The 21,131-nt window shown below is 32.2% G+C and overlaps 2 protein-coding genes across 2 annotated transcripts in view; both read left to right on the top strand.

The window, feature by feature from the left end:
* LOC126737954 (globin-2B) overlaps window positions 1-21,131 on the top strand; it is a 278,580-nt gene that overhangs the window by 191,192 nt on the left and 66,257 nt on the right. The window lies entirely within an intron of this gene.
* The window catches only part of LOC126737946 (MOXD1 homolog 1), a 37,118-nt gene continuing 28,921 nt past the window's right edge, over window positions 12,935-21,131 (top strand). Inside the window, exons 1-2 of the mRNA XM_050443066.1 lie at window positions 12,935-13,145; window positions 20,279-20,725. Coding sequence (XP_050299023.1) covers window positions 20,309-20,725 — 417 coding nt within the window. The 5' untranslated portion in view covers window positions 12,935-13,145; window positions 20,279-20,308. The remainder of the gene's footprint in view (window positions 13,146-20,278; window positions 20,726-21,131) is intronic.

Raw genomic sequence — 21,131 nt, 5'->3', positions numbered from 1 at the left:
AATTTAACCCATGTTAAAAATAACTCTACGCTCCTATTTTAATTATAACTTAAGAAACCTAGACTTAGGTAAGAGAAAAAAATTTTTTTAACGGATTGTACCTGAATGTAATTTTAACTGTGTCGTGGTTTTTTTTTGTTGTTTTAATTTTTGTAACTTAAAGAACATTTATTTTAATAGTGTTTTTTATGTACTTGAAATTACTTTGTTTTATCTCTGTAATTACTTGAATCCATTTCAGTGTCCTGAGGATGACTTAATATAAGTCGAAACGTCGACATTTAGGTAAACAGGTTTCTGTTTTATTTCTGACCCCACCCAACAACCCTCCGCAATATAAAAACTTATAATAAAAGATTTTCAAAAAGAATAAAAAATTATACAACCTTTATTTTATTTCAACATAGCATTACAATGCGAAAACAATATTTTATTATTTTTCAATCAAACTTATATGGATTGTTCTATGAATTTACTAATTTAAGAAAAAAATACCAAAATAATATCCTAGTCAAGTAATTTCAGATTAATATTTGCCCGAATTTAAACTGGCCGATATACACAACTGGGTTTACCTGCCTCATTGCACTTTAAAAACCTAAAAAGGGCCATGGGAAAATTTTTCGTGAGAATCGACCCTCGGCCGATCTTACACAGTATTATTTTTAAAATCCTTTCATTCATTTCTTTTTATCGGTCGCTTATTTATAGTGTGGGTAAAACGACCCAGAATAATATTGTGTACATTATTAGTGTGTGTGTACATTGAAAATTACAGTATCAACAGCCATAGAGGCGAATTACAGATAGGTACCACCTATAATATTTACTTAGTGTTTGAAAATGAAATCAAATATAATATTAGCATAAAAATGTACCTAATAAATAGTTTATTAGTAAAAATATTTCTTATAATCTATAATATATTTAAGTGTTTACTACTACCCACATTAAATTTATATTATCAGATATCAGGCCTGAGACTGAGAAGTAAAAAGTCTATAATGTCTCTAATAATTCCTGTAAAATGTGTTAAATCTGTAATAGTACTATCAAGGTCAGAGGCATAAATATTAAAATGATCACACATTCTATAGTGTATTGGTGAGCTCTTGTATATATTTGTTCTAGGACAATCAAAATTTTAAAAAATTTCTTTTTCTGGTATTACCAACATTGCCATAATTTGAGTAGCATCAATCTTATTTGTTAAAATTTTATAAATGTACACTAGGGATGTTTTAATGCGATTTTCTAGAAATAACCTGTTAAATGGTTGTTTTTCCTTAATAAAATTTAATCGGGGGAATAACACCCGAAATTCGAAGGAAACGTTATATATTTACTTATACAAAAGTTTTATAATGATCCGAACAGCAGCTTGTGTAATAAGAGCGGTCGGCACGCGTCAAGGTACAAAAACATCTGCCCAACGGGAAACTGACGGCAGATGTTTTACTAAAAGACCCGCCAGCGACATACTGCCTCGCATATTCAAGGTTCTTAAGAAAATACAAATAGAAATACATAAATATTGAACCGCACTAAAGGTCCCCCAAAAAGTCTTTAAAAAAATCTCACCTCATTGGTCCTGTAATTGTTCCTGCAAAATTAACGGAAGATAATAATAATAATAATAATACTTCTTTATTTGCTCAAATACATCTAACAGCTTAGCATCATCAAAAGGTATAGACTGTCAAACGCCAATAATACAGTGCACAAAGGGAGACATTAATCTATCAGAGTTTTACCTACATAACACAGCAAATTAAAAAAAAAATTAAACAAAATACAAATTTTGGTTCGCATCAGAAATGCTCACAAGTATGTATGAAACATTTGTTATACAGGTATAAAAGTATAGTATTCGATAACTTTTGATAGACTAGGTTAAATACTATTGTAGAATTCGTCCAATGAGTATGGACAGATCTCCAAAATCAGGTTTTTTGTTACTTGCTTAAATCTATTTAAATGTAGTTGTTTTGTGGTTTCGGGTATTGCATTAAAAAGTTTTATGGCATTAGTCATATAGCCCTTATGGGTCAGACTAAGCCTGTGTTGTGGAAGTAAAAGATTTCCCCCATGTCTGGTGTCATATAAGTGCCTACTATTTACTGTGCTAAATCTAAAAGAGTATGTTCTGGCAGATATCAGACATTGGTGAATGTATAGGCCAGGCATTGTCATGATTTTTAAATTTTTGAATAAAGGTCTACAACTATCTGTTGGTTTTTTGTTTTCTAGAATTCTGAGTGCCGATTTTTGCAACTTAAATGCTCTCTGCCAGTCAGCCGAGTTACCCCAAAATAACAGTCCATATGACAACTTTGATTGAAAAAGTCCCATATACGCCGTTCTACATACTACTGGAGGCGCCAATTGAACAATTCAGCGCAACAAAAAAAGAACCGACGAGATTTTTATTGCCAGATCTATTATATGGTTCTTCCATGATAATTTATTATCTAGATAAACACCCAGAAATTTGATCGCGTCTATTCTCTGATGTCTTTCCCTTAAAGAGAAATTAACCACCTCTGTTTTATTTAGATTCAAGCATAGATTATTGTCAGCAAACCATACTTTTAACTTGTGAAGAGTTGCACTAGTTCCATTCTGTAGGGAAATCAGATCTGAATGCTGACTGAGAAGAGTTGTGTCATCCGCATATTGTACAGATATCACCTCTGAGAAGTGGGCGGGTAATTCATTTACATAAAGTAAAAACCTAAGAGGACCCAAGATTGATCCTTGAGGCACCCCTGTTGTTATTCGAAGTATGGAGGATGTTCTTCCTCCACAAGTCACCATCTGCTGACGCTCACAAAGGTAGGACTGGATAAGTTCCAGGCAAATACCCCGGATACCATAAAAAACGAACTTGCTCAACAAAATATTATGCGAGACACAGTCGAACGCTTTTGAGAGGTCGCAGAAAATTGCACTCACTATCTTGCCCCCCTCAAATGCATCAACCAGGTAGTCTACCATTACCCTGAGTGCATCAGCAGTGGATCTTCCTTTTCGAAAGCCAAACTGCGCTGATGTTTTATTATGTTTATCAAGAAAAGATATGAGACGTTGGTTTAGACAGAGCTCAATGGGCTTGGATAATATCGGTATTATTGATATTGGTCGATGATTTCCTGGATCATCCATATTACCCTTTTTAAATATAGGAACAACTTTACTTATTTTAAGCTTTTGTGGAAATGTACCAGATGAAAAACATTTGTTTATTATTAGAGATAGTGGTAGGGCCAAACCATTTGCAAGTTGTTTCAATATTTTATTGCTCAAACCAAAGATGTCTTGAGCAGAACTATCACTTAAACTTTTTAATAGATCAATGACTTCTATTTCGGTAACAGGTGAAAGAAATACTGTTGAATTGTTATGTACATATTTTGCTGTAAATTGTACGGGATCATTAGATTTTTGCAGTGTATTTGTAATTGAGTCAGCTATATTCACAAAGAATTTGTTAAACTCATCGGGAGTTACATTACATTTCGAATTACTAGGATCATTACTTTTTGTTTCTTTAATGATATTCCAGATGGTTTTGGATTTGTTATGACTATTTCCTATTTTGTTTGTATAATACGAGTGTCTCGCTTGTTTTATTTTAGTTTTATATTCCTTGTTAAACGAATTTTTAGCCATTCTGAGAGATCTAGAGTACTGTTATGTTTATTTAAGGTAGAAAAGAAGTTTAAGTTATCTCTCAATCTTTTCAGTTCATTATTAAACCATTTTTTTTCTTTATTTGTGGTGAGAATTGTTTTAGTTTTTTTGGGAATATAAAAGTCTATAATAGACATTAGAACATTGAGAAATATTTCAAAAGAATTGTCAACGTTACAATTATCAAGTACCAACAACCAGTCAACGTTTAGTAATGAAGTAACACAGCGGGAAAATCTCCCTCCACAATACGGTCTGAACTCTAAGACCGTTGTGTGGGTGTTTTCAGTAGTTTCATTTATTGATTCATATGTATTAATAATAGCCATATGATCTGACATATAAGTGTCCCATAGAGTACATTTACAATTAATTGCACAATTTGTTATGCAGTTATCAAGGCAACTGCTTTTTGTGGTTTTTGAGATTCTAGTTGCGCTATTTACCAGGAATTTAAAGTCATATGTGCTGACAAGTTGGGTGAACTCAACTGAAGTTTAGGTTATCCTCTAGAAGATCTATATTAAAATCACCATAAATAAAGGTACATTTGCGTCTATGGAATAAGAAATTTAGAACTGTATCAAGACTCTGAAAGAACACGTCTAATTTACCTGATGGAGATCTGTAGACACTCAAAACTACAACCTGCAGGGCTTCAATCTCAGTCGCAACGACTTCAAAGTGTGTCTCTATTGACATGTTGTCTATAGTTGGGATCTTCTTTACAAAAAACGGTTCTCTGGTGTAGATAAGGACTCCACCTCCTCCTGCTTCAGTACGGCTGAAACTGTTGGATAGATGGTATCCAGGCAGAGAGTAACTTTCTACTGTTTGTTGAGGAAGCCAATGTTCTGATAGACATATTATATCAAAATTCTTGTTTTCAATCTGGATTTCCAACTCATCCAATTTTTTTGTCAAACTTCGGATGTTAATGGACATCATTTTGAGATTGGAAGTCGAGTGTATGCGGGCAACTCCCTCTAATTCAGATTCTGGTTCAGATTTTTCCGTCCAAGTGAGAAGTTAAACCTTTTAAATGCAACATTATTTGGCCAGAAGGAATTGCTGTAGATGGTATCCTTTAAATCTGGAGTCACTCCTACCATAAACTTTTGGTTTTGTTTTGGGATACACTATTTAACGTAGACATCAGTGCAGTTGCTATGCTTGGTAACATAATTTTTTATATCCATTTCGGTGATAGTTTCACTAATTTTTGATAAGAAGACCCATACCCTTCTGTTTTGTTGGGCAGACGTGGAACCTAATTGTGTTTCATGATCTTCTCGACTTCCAATTTGAAGGTTTTTTTTCCTAAAGGATCGACGTTCTTGTCTTCCTTGATGTTGTTCGAAGCTTCGCCTCTTTGATAGGGATTCTGTTTCAGAATTTTGAATGTGTTGTTTACGAGATTTTTTGCCTTTTGCAAGCACCCAGGCATCACCACCGCCAGGCTCGAAACCTGGAGTATCATCGTGTGGATTTTCAAAAGATTGTAATGAAGAGGCGGCATTGGATTGTCTAGGTACTGGGACCATACTTGAGCTACCGCTATCTTCACGTTGTTCAATGACTGATAACATTGATGACAGTGACACTTCAGTTTGTTTTTGTTTATTTTGTTTTCCCGCCAATTTACTAGGATCGTGGGGCCCTGCTTGCGACTGAGGCAGGTCCTGTTCAGAGTTTTTTACTTCCTTAGGGTGCACTTCCTGCTCCAGATTCTGTATTTTTTGGATCAACAAAAGATTATTCTGCTGCAAAATAGTGTTTTTGCTTGACGATTCATCAAGCAGTTTTTTAAGGTAAACAATTTCTATATTGAGTTTTTCCTCCGTAATTTTTAAGTTTTCTTTTAATATTTCAATATAGATATTCAGTATAGATATTTATCAAATAAATATATATACAGGGTGATTTTTATAAAAAGGTCATGCTTTCGAGAGATGATAGGGGACGTTCAAATATAACTTTTGATATAAGACACTATGGGTCGGAAATGCCTCAGAAGCAAAATACAGGGTGTTAAAGTTATTAAAAAAATTAAGAAATTAATTTTTAGTTTTTTGACTGTTTAAGATATCGGTGTCAAATTTTCCCAATAAAGCTATCTAATAAAGATGCTTTAAATGTAAAAAGTAAATGTTTTAGTTTTAACCAGTGGCGTAGATCAGGTAATTTTTTAATAAGAAAAAATAGTACGCCACTGATAATCAAAAATTTTAAGAATCCTTGCTTTATTTAACAGAAAAAAAGGTATCCCGCACCTTTTTCCCAAAAGGCACCATTTTATTAGAATTTAAAAATAAATAACTTTAATAAAAACTAAGGAAAAAAAAATTGGATAACGTTAAAAAATACTAAATAATAATAATTAATTTAAAAGGTGTTCAAAGTGGCCGCCATTTTGTTGGATACAGAGCCTGCAGCGTAATGTTAAATTGTCGTGAATTTTCTGAATAACTTCACCCCTATCTTTAATTTCGCCTGCAGCTACTACTGGTAAGATTTTGTAAAGACCCGTATATAAAAAAGAAACTCAATTTCACTGTAAAGTATGGGAAGTAACGCATGATCTAATAAAGCAACACGCATTATACTGTATTATATAAAATATAATGGATTTTCTTATTCCGTTTCTTTGTAAAGGGCCTCCGGGATTCCGAGAATAAGAACTCCCTGATCTCTTTAATGACGTAATGTGCCTCAAGGCCCGGGACTAGGGTGCACAAAGGGCTTTCCTCCCTTTCCCTTTTCACCCTCTTGGAATTCTCGAAATTCCAAACTTTTGATGCCTTTGTGACCGATTGGGTTCTTTTAGGTTCCATCGGCAAATTTATCTACTAAGTTCAAATATAAATTTCCCTATAACCGGTTCGCCTTTACAAGAAAAAAACGTTGGATTAACATGGCGTCAGGCCAACGGCAAAAGTCTTTAAATAAATGCAGTTCACACGAGTTGATTTCCTGAGTAGCAGCGGCAGTTATGAATTAAACGGATATAAAACTCGTAAAGGTGACGGGCACGTTTGTTGTACTACGTTACCCACTAAAGCCGAACGAAAGTTTTTATTGGATCTAATTATATGGACACTGAATTATATTTGTAGATATTATTTTTATGAATAATATGTTTTTTATTTTGTGAGAATACGAGCCCTAACAACTATATATTGGAACAAACTAAAATACACATGTAATTTAATTTTTAATATACTTCTATTTTTTAAACTTGCTTTTTTTAATGTAATATTGTTTAAACAGTTAATTAATAACAAAATCGATTCATTAGGGACGCAAAAGCACAAAATATCTATTCTAACACACCAAATTATTTAAAAAATGCTAATATTGGGTGGCAACTAAATAATGGGACAAACGCGAACTTCAATTTTTAAAATGGAGTAACGTCGCCCTAAGATTGTATAACTGCTTGAATTCTTTTGGGCATTGATTGGACTAAGGCCTTACACTGTTCGGCGGTTAATTTATTCCAAATCTGCTCTATTTTGGCCTTAAGTTCTGGCAATGTTCTTTGAGGGTTGTTCCTTAATGTCTGTTTTATTTTATGCCATACTGTTTCAATGACATTAAGGTCTGGGCTGTTAGAAGGCCAAAAAAGGCAGTTTATGTGGTGGTCCCCAAACCACTTTTTTGTAGTTTTGGACGTATGACATGCAGCCCCATCCTGCTGAAATAAATTAATTTCGCGATACTTGGAAGTAGCCTATTTTGTAGAGGTGTTGATATTTTGCAGCATTTACGGTGCCCTCTATAAACTTAAAACACCCTAATCCTCCAAGTGTCATGCAACCCCAAATCATTATTCCTTTCGGAAACTTTACGGTGCGTTTTAAACAGTCCTTATGGAAAGCCTCATCTTTTGTGCGAATCACACGTTTTCGGTAATCACCAACACATACGTCGAATTTTGATTCATCGCTAAAAATTACGCGTAACCAATCTTCTACTGACCAAGACAATTTAGAGTTTGCCCATATCAGCCTGGCTTTTGTTTGTTTTGCTGTTAAAAGCGGTTTTTCCTTTGCCTATAAAAAAAAATGTATTAAAAAAGTTTGTTGTTTAATGTAGGATCTGCAATAACCTTGTAAAACTTCAATCCGCATTTATGAATCCACTTGCGACAACATTCTCTTGACAAATTATGCCCAGTTTAATGATTCCATTCTGCCGTACCATATTTCTTCGACCTTTCCCAATATACAGGGTGTCCAAGATAAGGATCCTAAGCATGGGGATCTCGGTACCTGTTGGAGAAACAGCTTCGGTTAAATTAGGAAAAAGTTGTGCACTTTGAAGCGTATTTACATGCCGTTGAGAATCTTCAAAAAATTTCCATGGCCTGCTAAGATATTTGGAAAAAACGGAAATTTGCAAATATCGATTTTATTTTTTCCTGGCTTTATTTTAAAAGATATCAAAAAAACTATTGACACTTTTGAAGTAGTACGTGATGGCGCTTTTAAATTTTATATTCGACGTTTCGATATATTTATCAATTTTATTTTTTAATATGGCGCGAAAAGAAAGTGCACCCTGTATCTGATTCCATTTTTTATTACAAATTCAACGATGTATCACATGTCACATTTTTTTTGTTAGTTGAAAGGAAAAATGCAAATTATCTGTTTTTTTTTAGCATATTTTTTAAATAAGCTTTGGAAACAAATGCTTTGATGTATGTAAATACCTGTTACGGAGTCTGTCACATTTTTCTTAATATTGTAACGAAATTCGGGAACACACTTTTATTGTCAACGTCAAAAACACTAACCTAACTCGCCTTGACTGTCGTTTAATTGTTTCCAAGGTAAAAACTGACTAAACAATTAAAAACTGAATGATTTGTCACGAAGCGCGTCCTTTTTAAAACCCGATGGAACAGTTTCGAAATATTTAGAATTATCTTCATTGTTTTTGCCCAAAGAGACCAATAATTTTAGGAGAATACTGACAGTCAAAGCAAGCAAGTATACAAATTCTAGAAAATTAGAACTACAGGGATTTACAATAATATAACCTAAATAACCTAAATTGGGGCCAAAATGGGGCTCTCAAACAAGATGAACTACCTAAAAACTAAACACTATAGATGAAAATAATAAACCAAACGTAAGTAGAACCCTAAAGAAACCCTACGAATCAACTTTAACTACACAATACTAATAAAATTGTACAAAAACTAGCAGAATAATTAACGTATTTACATTTTCATAATAATATCTATTTAGAGAGTGATGAAGCTAAATGAAGCATTGATTAAAGCATATTGCTAATGAAGCATTTACTGGGTAGGTTCATATAGAGTGCGGCTCTTAATTATCCTTAATCCTCTTATCTTTTGAATGCGTTTATTTAAAAATTTGAAATTTGGCATACATCATTAAAAACCTAAATACTACTTTTTGGTCCTTAGATCATTTTGTAAAATGGTCAAGATATATTTATTAATTTGTAGAATATAGGTATATCAAATACTATTCTGTTACAAAAGGAAGAAAATTTCGGCATTTAGAAAAAAATTGAGATTGGATTTACATATTTAGCTTTATTACTACACCTCAAATATTTAATAAAATTCTTCTGAATAATCACTGTTTTCCTTCCATATTACCCGATCTAATAACGCTATTTGTATGGGATATTTATATATAAAATTTAAAATAACAATGATACGAAATTAAATATTGAATATATATTTTCTGCAAAAACATTGTTTTTCATCAACATAACCCTTACACCCCCCACACACCCCAATCATTTACTCAGTAAGAGATTTTTTTGAAAAATCACTGTTTTTTGTTCATAATATCCAATCTAATAGCACTGTTTTTGTATTAAATATTTATCAATATTCACATATAAAAAATTTATTAATTAATATACATATATAACAAATTAATTACATTAAATGTTAATAAACAAACTGTGGTATTAGATTAGATATTAATGGCGAAACCAGCTGTTATGCATGTGTATTATTTTAGGAAACAATGATTTTTACTGGTAAACAATTTCTTACTGGTAAGTTGTGTGGGGTGGGTGGGAGGGTAAGGGTAGGTTTATTGAAAAACGGTTTTATAGCAGAAAATAATTGCCTGAAAAAAAAATGCTTTTTTAAAAAATTATAGATGATAAAAAATCTATAGTTTATGTATCTATACTTTCCTCACATAACCTTCAGGTTTTCGAGTAAAACATGACAAGACCCCATTTCATTTCTCGAAATTCCTTATATAATATACCAGAATTGAAGCATAAGTAAGCACCTTTATTATAAATTCATAATAACAACTGGTTAACGATTAAAATAAAGGTTTTTTACTGGTTTTCTATAACTAAATATTCAACGTTTTGATGATGTTAAATATATTTGTTTAGAAACTGATTCCATTAAACGCATTTTGCAAACGTGTTTAAATAATATACAGGGTGCCTCCGATTAAGTCGGCACTATTGATATCTTTGTTAATATTTAAGATACAGGGTCGGTTAAATTAGCAAACTAGTAGGATTTTTTCCGTTGAATAAAATGGTGAAAACAGAAAAAAAATTGAACATCGTGAACAACGTGAACGTTGAACTCAACGAAATCAACGTTGAACAACGTGAAAAATGTACTTTTGTTAAATGGAATTCCCGGTATATAAGAAAATTATTATCTTTTGATTTATGTTAAAATATACAGGGGATTCTATTTAACAAAAGTACATTTTTCACATTTTCTCGAAAATGCGATGTTCATTTTTTTTTCTGTTTTCACCATTTTAATCAACGGAAAAAATCCTACTAGTTTGTTAATTTAACCGACCCTGTATCTTAAATATTAACAAAGATACCAATAGTGCCGACTTAATCCGAGGCACCCTGTATAATATACCATAAATTGCGAGACAGTTTTACCACTCACCAAAACTCTTTATTTTTACTCTCTTACTTGGGAACTGTCTCGTAATTTGAGTGTCACATCAAAGGTTTTCAATTATAGGACTATAATATACCATACTTACTACATTAATTATATATAATTAACATGTAATAAACGTTCTTGTTAAACATGAATAACAAAATTGATATTAAATTCCTGATCGTAAATCACGCAGACATTTTATCCGATATTCATGGTTGTGGTTCAAATAAAAATGTACAGGTGGTGTAAACCTAAAATAAACGTTTATTTAACTATTGTGTATTACTTGGGGCATTGCTGATATCAAGAAAAAATGTAGATGTTTGTAAATTAATAAAATTTATGTAATATGTACAAATAGTTACAATGTAACAGTGCTCTTTATCTTATCCCACTGTGTTTTATCACAGCAACAAAGGATAGGACACTTAGGATTATTCTTAGATGATTAAACAATCGATTATCCTCAGTACTCTCTATACAGGGTGTCCCAAATTCGAGGGTGACCATTGGAATCTCGGAAACTGTAGGAGTTACAGGGTCGGTTAAATGGAGGCAAAGTTGAGCAATTTGGAGCTTAATAAAATGACGTTTACAAAAGTTTAAAATTAGGGATACTTTCGGAGATATCCGAAAAAAACCGAAATTTGTCAAAATTGTTTTTACTTTCTACCGACTTTATTTAAAGATATATCGAGAAACTAAGAACAGTTTTTCTTTACCACTTTTTATATATTACAACATGACGCAAAAAAAAATAATCCGGCGTTTCGTTTTTTTCCGATCATCATCAACTTTATTTTTTTCTTATGGACGCTATAATGGATTTTCTCATTTTTAAAAAGTATTTTTAATTGCCTTTAAAATAAGGTATCGCACTTGCATATCCGATTACTCTTTCTAGTACTTTCTATAAGATTTCCATGAGTGCAAGAGAGAAAGATATATTTATAATATGAAGATACATTGTCATTGAATTAGTTTAAAAAACACTATATCAAATACAGATTATTTTATAGCTTCAGTTTATATAAAATTAATTTATTTGGAAATCCCATTTATTTATTTGGAAGTACTAGAAGGAGTAATCGGACATGCAAGTGCGATACCTCATTTTAAACGCAATTAAAAATACTTTTTAAAAATGAGAAAATTTAATATGGCGCCCATCAGAAAAAATAAAGTTGATGATGATCGAAAAAAAAAACGAAACGTCGGATTAATTTTTTTTTTGCGTCATATTGTAATACATAAAAAGTGGCAATGAAAAACTGCTTTTAATTTTCCGATATCTCTTTAAATAAAGTCGGTAGAAGGTAAAAACGATTTGGACAAATTTCGTCTCCGGAACTTAAGAATTTTTTAAACGTCATTTTATTAAGCTCTAAATTGCGCAACTTTGCCTCCATTTAACCGACTCTGTAACTCTTACGGTTTCTGAGATTCCAATGGTCACCCTCGAATTTGGGACACCCTGTACAAAGGATTAAGCATTTTCTAGAGTAGAGTAGAGTAGGTTTTTTCTTTGCAGACATTTTTTTTACACATAATTGAGCAAATATATGTAAGTCGCAAAAAACTTAGTAACTAAATAAATAAACAAAACAATAAAATATCTCAATGGGTAACTAAAATTGCTTCGGTTATCCTCCACTAAATTTATTTAAAAATTGTTCATCCTACATGTTTCAGACATAGAACATGTCCATCATCAGGGATCTATAAAGAACCAAGGAAATTTATAAGATAAAGATTAAAAGGGTTAAAAAACAAAAGGTATTAAAAATAACTTACACAAATTGAGCGTTTTCCTCAATACATACAAAAAGCTATAGTGCCTCTGGCAAGGTCAAGATGTTAAAACCACTGACAATGAATAAAAATGGCATCTACAATAATGCTAAAAAGGCTTAATTAATTAACGAATAAACAATTGGACATTGAAGATAAGAAACTTACATTAAGATGCATGAGAAAGGGACTAAAACTGGAAAAATGTTTGTCTAGATCCACTGCAAGTATGGACTACTTCTTCAACAATAAAATATCTATTATTTAGGCTAGAACGTACAGAGTAATTGCCTAAATGAGATGACACAATATATTTAAGAAAATTAGTTTATAAAAGATAATAATTGTTATCATGTTAGCTGTCAAAGAAGTGTAAAATATGCTCGCAATCACACCTATAAAGTGCAACATTGGTGCCCCTCCCCGGTCCCATTGAAAACCATCTGTAGGTAGCCGGTGTGCGTTGCCGATGATGATGGTAGGATGGATATAGAAAGGAAGAAGAGGGTTGAGCCCGACGGTGATGGCATGAGTAACAGACCATCGCGGGTCGCTGCTACGCTACGACTAAAAAACCGCCCGGGTGTCGAATAAAAACGAACTTTTTCGGTTATAAAGAAAGACCATTTTGTTTCGAGAATTGAAATGTGAGATTTTGAACTTGATGTGTGTTTTGGGATTAATTCAAACCGAAAGTGGATCGATTCTTGCGGATATCGTTAAGGTAAGACGAGGCATAGGGCTTAAGTCACTTTGTACGGGGTGTTTGAATATCTGGGAAACATCCGAACCAAAAATCTTGGATTGATATTATTTTAATTGTTTACTCATTAGTATCATTGTCATTTAGTTTGTTGAGTGATACATTGCATACTTTAAAATATAGACTTGTTGAGTTGGGTTGGTTTGAGACTTAACTTGGGTTGGTTATTATCGTTAAATATATGTTTATTAAACGATTTTTTAGTAAATTATTGGTTTTGGTATATTTATCAATCGCGGATATTTTAATAAACTGTCGAATATACGTATATCATATACGATTCTGTTCACAAAAGGGAAAAAATTTCGACATTTAAAAAAATTGACACGGGATTTATATATCTAATTTTTAAACTCGATTACTATACCTCGACTATTTGACGAAATTCTTTCTTAAAATCACTGCTTTTCGTCGATATCATCCAATTTGATAACGCTAATTTTATACTAAACATTTATATACAAAATTATATGAAATTTAAATAAACAGTGCTATTAAATTTAATATTGAATATATATTTTCTACCAAAACTTTGTTTTTTTATCAACATAACCCTTGACCCCCCACCCACCCCATACGTTTGCCCAGTAAGAAATTCTTTTGAAAAAAGCCCTTTTTTCGTCCATAATATTTAATCTAATAGCACTGTTTTCGTATTAAATATTTATTAATACACATATATATAATTATATCAAATGTAAATAAACAAACTGTGTTATTGGATTAGATATTAACGACGAAACCAGCTGTTATTCATGCATATTAATTTGGAAAACAATGATTTTTTAAAAGAATTTCTTACTGGTAAGTTGTGTGGGGCGGGTGGGGGGCTAAGGGTAGGATTAATGAAAAACAGTTTTTTTGCAGAAAAAAATTGCCTGAGAAAAAAATGCTTTTTAAGAAAATTATAGGTGATAAAAAAATCTGTAGTTTTTATATCTATACTTTAATCACATAATCTTAAGGTTTTCTAGTAAAACGTAAAAAAACTTCATTTTATTTCTCAAAATCAAGGCGTATTGCTATGAAAATTGTAGTAGTTTGTAGTGAAAATTCAGTTTTTTTAAGATAAATCATTAAGTTTTGAAAGCATTTTTGTTTTTTTCTTGGTTCTAGACAACTTTTCGTTATCTAGGTTCAAAAATACAGTTCTTACATTAAAATTCTGGTATATTTATCAACCGCAGATGATCAAGGTATATTTATTAAACTGTAAAATATACGTATATCATATTCTATTCTGTTTACAGAAGAGAGAAAATTTCGGCATTTAAAAAAATTGACACTGGATTTACATATGTAGTTTTCAAACTCGATTATTACACCTCAAATATTTGATGAAATTCTTCGAAAAAATAACAGTTTTTAATCCAATCTAATAACGCTGTTTTTATACTAAATATTTATATCTAATTTAAATAAACAATGTTATTAAATTAAATATTGAATATAAAAATTATTTCTTTATAATTCCAACGAATGTCCCATGTTCTCATCTTTCTGAATTCCATAAGATTACCCAGAAAACCGAATGCCTGAAATAAAATTACAAAATACTCCAATGATGTGGCAGACATCTAAATAGGAAGTCAAAGGCCTGGAATTTTTTTTTTTAATTTATTTCCAGGTTTTATGGTTTACTTAAGTCATTTTTCATACGTTGCAGACTTAGTATCAATCTTATTCCTGGTTTTTGGAGTCATTTTTAAAGGTCTTTCAGGAATTACAAATAATTTTTGATAGGGCAATTTTTAATATCTTTCAGACACTTAAACTAATTTTTTTAATTTTCCAAATTTTTTGATGTTTCACAGGCATTTGACTAATTTTTAATGTTAAGATATAAAAAATTACTTTGAATCCCTGAAAAATGTGGAAATACAGTGAAAGCTCTCCTTGCGGACAGCTCCTATAAGCGGACATCTCTTTTAACCGGACAAAGTTCATGGAACCGAATTTCAGCATCATTTTCAATTTCAAATGCATTTCGATATGGAATGGTGTAATCTTGTGGTTTATCTTCAGTTAAGGCAAATTCGTAGTTGATTGAGATATTTTATTATTGTAATTGTAAAATGGCACCAAAAAAAAGGATGCTCTCGTTAAAAGAAAAGATGGAAGTTGTTAACGTATTAGACAGAGAAAGTGTTTCAGTTCGTCATTTGGCAAAGAGGTTTAGTATTGGGAAAACGCAAGCAACTGAAATTGCCAAAAATAAGGAAGATGTCAGGAGTAAATGGCAATCAGGAACTAATATAAATCAAAGGAAGGTTTTGCTATAGATAAAACATGTTTTGAATGGTTTGTGAAAGTTAGAAGTCAGAACTTTCCAATCTTAGGGCCGTTAGTGAAAATGAAAGCTAAAGAAATCGCCATTACTTTGGGCTATAATAATGTCAGTGCGTCCTACGGGTAGCTGCAAAAGTGGCGCAAGAGACATTGTGTGAGTTTCAAATGCATATCTGGCGAAGCTGCTGCAGTAAATCAAGTTAATGTGTCACAATTTTTGGAGAAACTTCCGTCCATGTTGCTTGGCTACAAACCAAAAGACGTGTACAACGCAGATGAAAGTGGACTTTTTTTTCGCGCATTGCCCGACAAAACTTTGTCCCTTAAAGGAGAAACATGTGTGGGTGGAAAGTTGTCTAAAGATAGACTAACCATTTTATTCTGTGCAATTATGGCCGGTGAAAAATGCGATTTGATTATGATCGGGAAAGCAGCTCGTCCCCGTGCTTTAAAAAACGTTGCTATTAAGGATCTACCAGCGACTTGGAAATCCAACAAAAAGGCATGGACGATCCGAGAAATGATGTCTGAGTGGTTACTGGAATTCGACCGGACAATGGGAATCCAAAAAAGGCAAGTTCTTTTATTTTTAGACAATGCATGCTTTCATCCTCGTGATCTGAAAATGAAAAATGTGAAAATTATATTTTTACCGCCAAACACAACTTCAGTTTGTCAGCCCTTGGATCAAGTTATTATACAGAACTTTAAATTTTATAATCGGTATTTGATTTTAAAACATATTTTAACAAAAATTGACGATGTCCAAAGCTTATCTGAGCTTACAAAGTCTATTAATGTGTTAGAAGCTTTGTATTTTATAAAAACAGCATGGGATAAAGTAAATTCCTCTACAATTAAGAACTGTTTGGGCAAAGCTGGATTTAGAAATGTAGCTCAGAATTTGCTGAGCAAAATTATTACGATGCTGAAGACGATCTGCCCTTAGCGACACTTGCTCAGTTACTGCGACATGCCAAACATTTAGGAGTAGCAGACCCCCAGAAAGTAGATGATTTCCTGGCCTTCGACAATAACATAACAACAGAAGAAAATGCCATGGGCAGCTTTTCGAATTTAGATGTAGAAAGCCCAGGCCAACTTGAATATGGTAGTCCAAACGACTCAGAAGAAGAAGTGAAACTGGTGAACTCACTAAGAGGTTCAAAAACTATAAATTCATATGGGGAAGCTATAAATCATCACAAAAAATTTGCTAAAGATGATTTCAATGCATTTCAACATTTAAAAAATTTTGAAAGTTATTATGAAAATTGTCTCCTTCAGCAAAAGACAACTTTTTTCAAAAAGCTAAAGAATAATGTTTTTTTTTTTTAATTCTCGTACCATGTATTGAAGCATTTATGTTTTTGTATGCGTATACATACATATAGATATATAGCATAAATACATACTTTAAAAATGTGGCGAGTTTCTGTTTCATTTTCCTCATGATTATATACCTCGTTATTTATACTCTGTACTCACATACTCTCTTTTAAAAGGACACCTTCCATAAGCGGACAAAAGTTACGGAACCGTGAGTGTCCGCTTATGGGAGCTTTCACTGTATACGAGTACGTGAACTCCTCTGAAATACAAAAAATGATGCTTTCGAAACATCTGAAATACTACTAAAATATTGATAATTAATAATTCAATTAAAATTTCCTTCATAATTGCAATGATTATTTCACATACTTCTAAATTCTATAAAAATCCCCTGAAAATCGTACTTGTTCTAGAAATGACGTTAAAAGCCTTAGAGACATCAAACAATATATCCAAGTTGCTTGGAATAAAATCACAAAATACCGGAATTACGTGGAAAACTTTGAATAAATGTGAAGCCAAATGTTCGGAATTAAGGTTAAGTTTTTTTAAATAATTTCCAGGCGTATGTTTAACAATCTTATTCCAGGAATATGAAGTCTTTTTTGAATACATATCAAGAGTTTTGGAGGAGTTTTTTTCTGTTTTCCAGCGTTGTGATTGTTCACATTTTCCAGTCACATGTCGCCGTTTTTTAGTATCTTTCAGGTACTAGAAATAATTTTTAATTTTAGGTATTTTTATTATTTTTCGAATTTCTTAAACTTTTTGATGTTTCACAGGCTTGTATTTGCTGTAATTTTTTGTGTTATGATTACCTCGAGTTCCTGGAAAATGTCAAAAAAATATCCTGAAATTATGTCAAGCGCCTCGGAAACTTGTGAAATATGGCATTTTTGAGGTTAGAAAAATTTCCAAATGTTAGTCGTTAGTTCAAAAATTGTTAAGAGGTTGAATGTTTTTCCAGGTTTTCGTGTGTATTCCAGACTTATTATCACTCTTATTCAAGGTTTTTGGATTAATTTTTGTCTATTTTTCAGGTATTGGAGTTAGTATTTCATATTTTCCGGGTTTGAATCTTAAAATACAAAAAATGGTGTCAAAGGCCTTGAGAAAGGCATCGCAAATAAAGGAAAAGTTGAACAAATTAAAAAAAAAACGTCTATTCTTCCTTTATGATTCCAACGATTATTTAATTTTCTCATCTTTCTGAATCTAAGAAGAGGACCTAGAAAATCTTATGTTTTTTATTATGACGTCAAAAGCATTAGAGACATCAAAAAATTATATCTAGTGGAGTCCCTGGAAGACGTAAAAAATACTTTAAATACCAATTCTTTCCAGGTCATACTTTTGGAGTCTCTTTTGTATGTTTTTGAGGTTTGGAAGATTTATTTAATATTTTCCAGAAATTTGGGTCATTTTTTTCCAGCTACGTAAATTTTTGCAGGCACTGAAACTAAATAAATTTTCATTTACAGTATTTTTCAGGTCGTCCAGGGATTCTAAATTATTTTTCGAATTTCTTGGGGTTTTCAATTAATTTTGCGATGTCTCTGAGATATTTGATCACGTTTTTTTTTTTAAACATATGAGAACATTACATCGAATGCCTGGGAAACACCTGGGAAAAAAACACTAAAAATTATATCGAATAACTTGGATAAAATTACAAAATGCATCCAAACTCTGGACAAGACATCAACAATTGACGTCAAATGTTTGGAATAAATTTTTCATATTTTCCAGGCTTTGCACCTAGTTTTTTTTATATCGTCCAGGCATTTGAAATAAATATACGAATTTCATGTGGAATTTTTGGAGTTACTTATTCACTCAAAAGTAATAGTTACAGTAATTTTGTGAAAAATGTCTGCAGGAATCTGGAAATTGAAAATTTCTAAATTTTGAAAATCAATTACCGGCAAACTATCATTTCTTTCTCAACAATTCCATTGATTATTCTGAATAAATGCAGTGATACTGCTTAGAATATCGCCTCTCTTCCATTTTCTGAGATATGAAGAAAGATATAGAGAGCACAGATTTTTTTTTTTTAATTTTAACTTACACCCAAAGTGCCTTAAAGACTTTTTATTTAAATATTCTCTTACCGCCACGATGAGTCATTAGGCCACTAAATGATTATGCGATACCTGACTTGGTTTCCAAGACAATAGGGTTCGGACGGGTGCAACGTCCCAGGTGTAACTCAAACAATTTTAATTAAATTTCTGTTTTTTTTTTTTTTTAATGGGAATTTAGTGGCCTTGACGGCCACTTTTGGCCAGATTCGCTTGCTCGGCCACTTTTCTTATTAATTTTTCCTTGCAAAAAGGAAATCATTATTTTAAATACACGTTTTAAGACCGGATGCGGATGATCGATGTCTTCGACAAGGTTGCCATAGAAGAGAGTAATTTAGGTTTTAAAGAGGTGTATAATAGTTGTTAAATATGCAAAAAGACCCATATATTCCTTAAATTTTATATATATATATGAAGGATATAGCATGATCGTTAAATGGGGGCAACAGACCTGAAAAGAATAATAATTAACTTCCTGCTTTTTTAAATATATGATAATTATTGAAAAATGTTAATTAGGTATAATTATATTATACAAGGTGCCCAAGCAACACACGATAGTTAAATAAACGTAAATTTTTCATACGTACTGTTTTTCCACTTTGCACACTGATGGCACAACTACTACAATTTTTATAGCGATACGCCTTGACTTTGTTTAAATAAAGAAAAACATTACATTTCTCTCATTTTATGAAGCTTTTTGCGTCACAGGGATATTTGCATCTTTGCATTTCATTACACCATAATGGAAGATGATCATATCTATCTGTTCTAACATTTTGCATTGGAAAATCGGAGGAATTTTCCATAGCTTCACATGGATGACCCCGTTTTCTAGTAGAATCAGATTTTTTAGCTTTGCACAAACACTCTGCTACAGCCTTTTTCAAATTTGCCAGATCTAAATTATGCTCATTGTCACCTCTTCTCTAAAGAATCCATCTATTGACAGTCATTAGATCAATAATATGAAAGAATATACATACGCACGTACCAAAATATTCGTGGGAACTATCAAGAAAGATTCTATACTTTTCTTACAATCCGCTTTTAATGTTTAGGATTTTTTATATATTGAGTACTACTAAAAAAACATATTTTTTCAGCAATTTTTTATTAAATAAAATGAACTAACCCCAATAATTACAAGAAATCACTTGACAAAAAAATGTAATTTTCTTTAAAAACCTAGTCAATAGAAACTCATTCCTAGTCCTACTACCCCACTTGGAATTTCAATTAATTTTTGACAAGAACCCCCTTCGTTAAAATACCTTCGCAGGTAAAATAGCAAATTCCACTACTGCGAAAATAATTAATAATTTACTTTCCTCAGAATCTAACCATTATAAAATAGTATACAGAAAAATAAATAATTTTAAGGAAATGACTCCTTAATCCACCAACCGAACCATGGAAATCTACTCCTACGACCGCCTCCTAATCTACTTCGCCCTTCTCACATCCTTCCTGGGAGCCACGTCTACCGTAGACCTCCTGGACCAATACGTAGAGCACATCCAACTAGTCAACACCCAACAAGATGACCCCAGAACTTTCAACACCAAACAGTCCACTACCAGAAGGAAACTGCTGCAAGAACCTTCTGGAAAAGAGACGTCCGATATTTTATGGACCCACTCGATGATGCTGGATAAGAGTGGCTTGGTAACACTAAGATGGCAACCGAGGCATCAGGAGATCTTATTCAGAGTTGAGGCGAAAACTTTGGGGTATGTGGGACTGGGGTTTAGTCCTACAGGGAGTATGGAGGGTGCTGATATTGTTATGGGATGGGTGGACGATAAACAGTCGAAAGCCGTTTTGCTGGTAAGAGTTTTTCTGTATTTTCTATAAATAAATAATAATACGAATATTGAGTTGATTAATTCCTTTTTGTTCCCTTGCTCAGCAACTGACTTTTTATACGAAAAAAGTTTTACTTCGAAAGAAATTTCTTTTTATCTGTTCGGTTTAATCAAAGAAACTTTTCTCTTAATTTTCGCTATTCACTAGGATTAGTTTTCAGGCATGAGAATGGGGTCATTTTTTTTTCGATGTCTGTAAACTCCTTCTGAAGGGCGAGGGGTATAAAAAATTGTTATTTAAAAGGAAATTCCTTGATAAATTCCCACATATCCAGGGAGACTTTCACGTGGAAAAATTGGATATCTCGTAATTATTATACTAATGCCATCACCTGAATTAAATTTAAAATTCCATCCGGATATGCGGA

Source organism: Anthonomus grandis, chromosome 6, assembly GCF_022605725.1.
Source record: "Anthonomus grandis grandis chromosome 6, icAntGran1.3, whole genome shotgun sequence".
NCBI classification, from domain to species: domain Eukaryota; kingdom Metazoa; phylum Arthropoda; class Insecta; order Coleoptera; family Curculionidae; genus Anthonomus; species Anthonomus grandis.
This window is presented reverse-complemented; position numbering and strand designations above follow the sequence as displayed.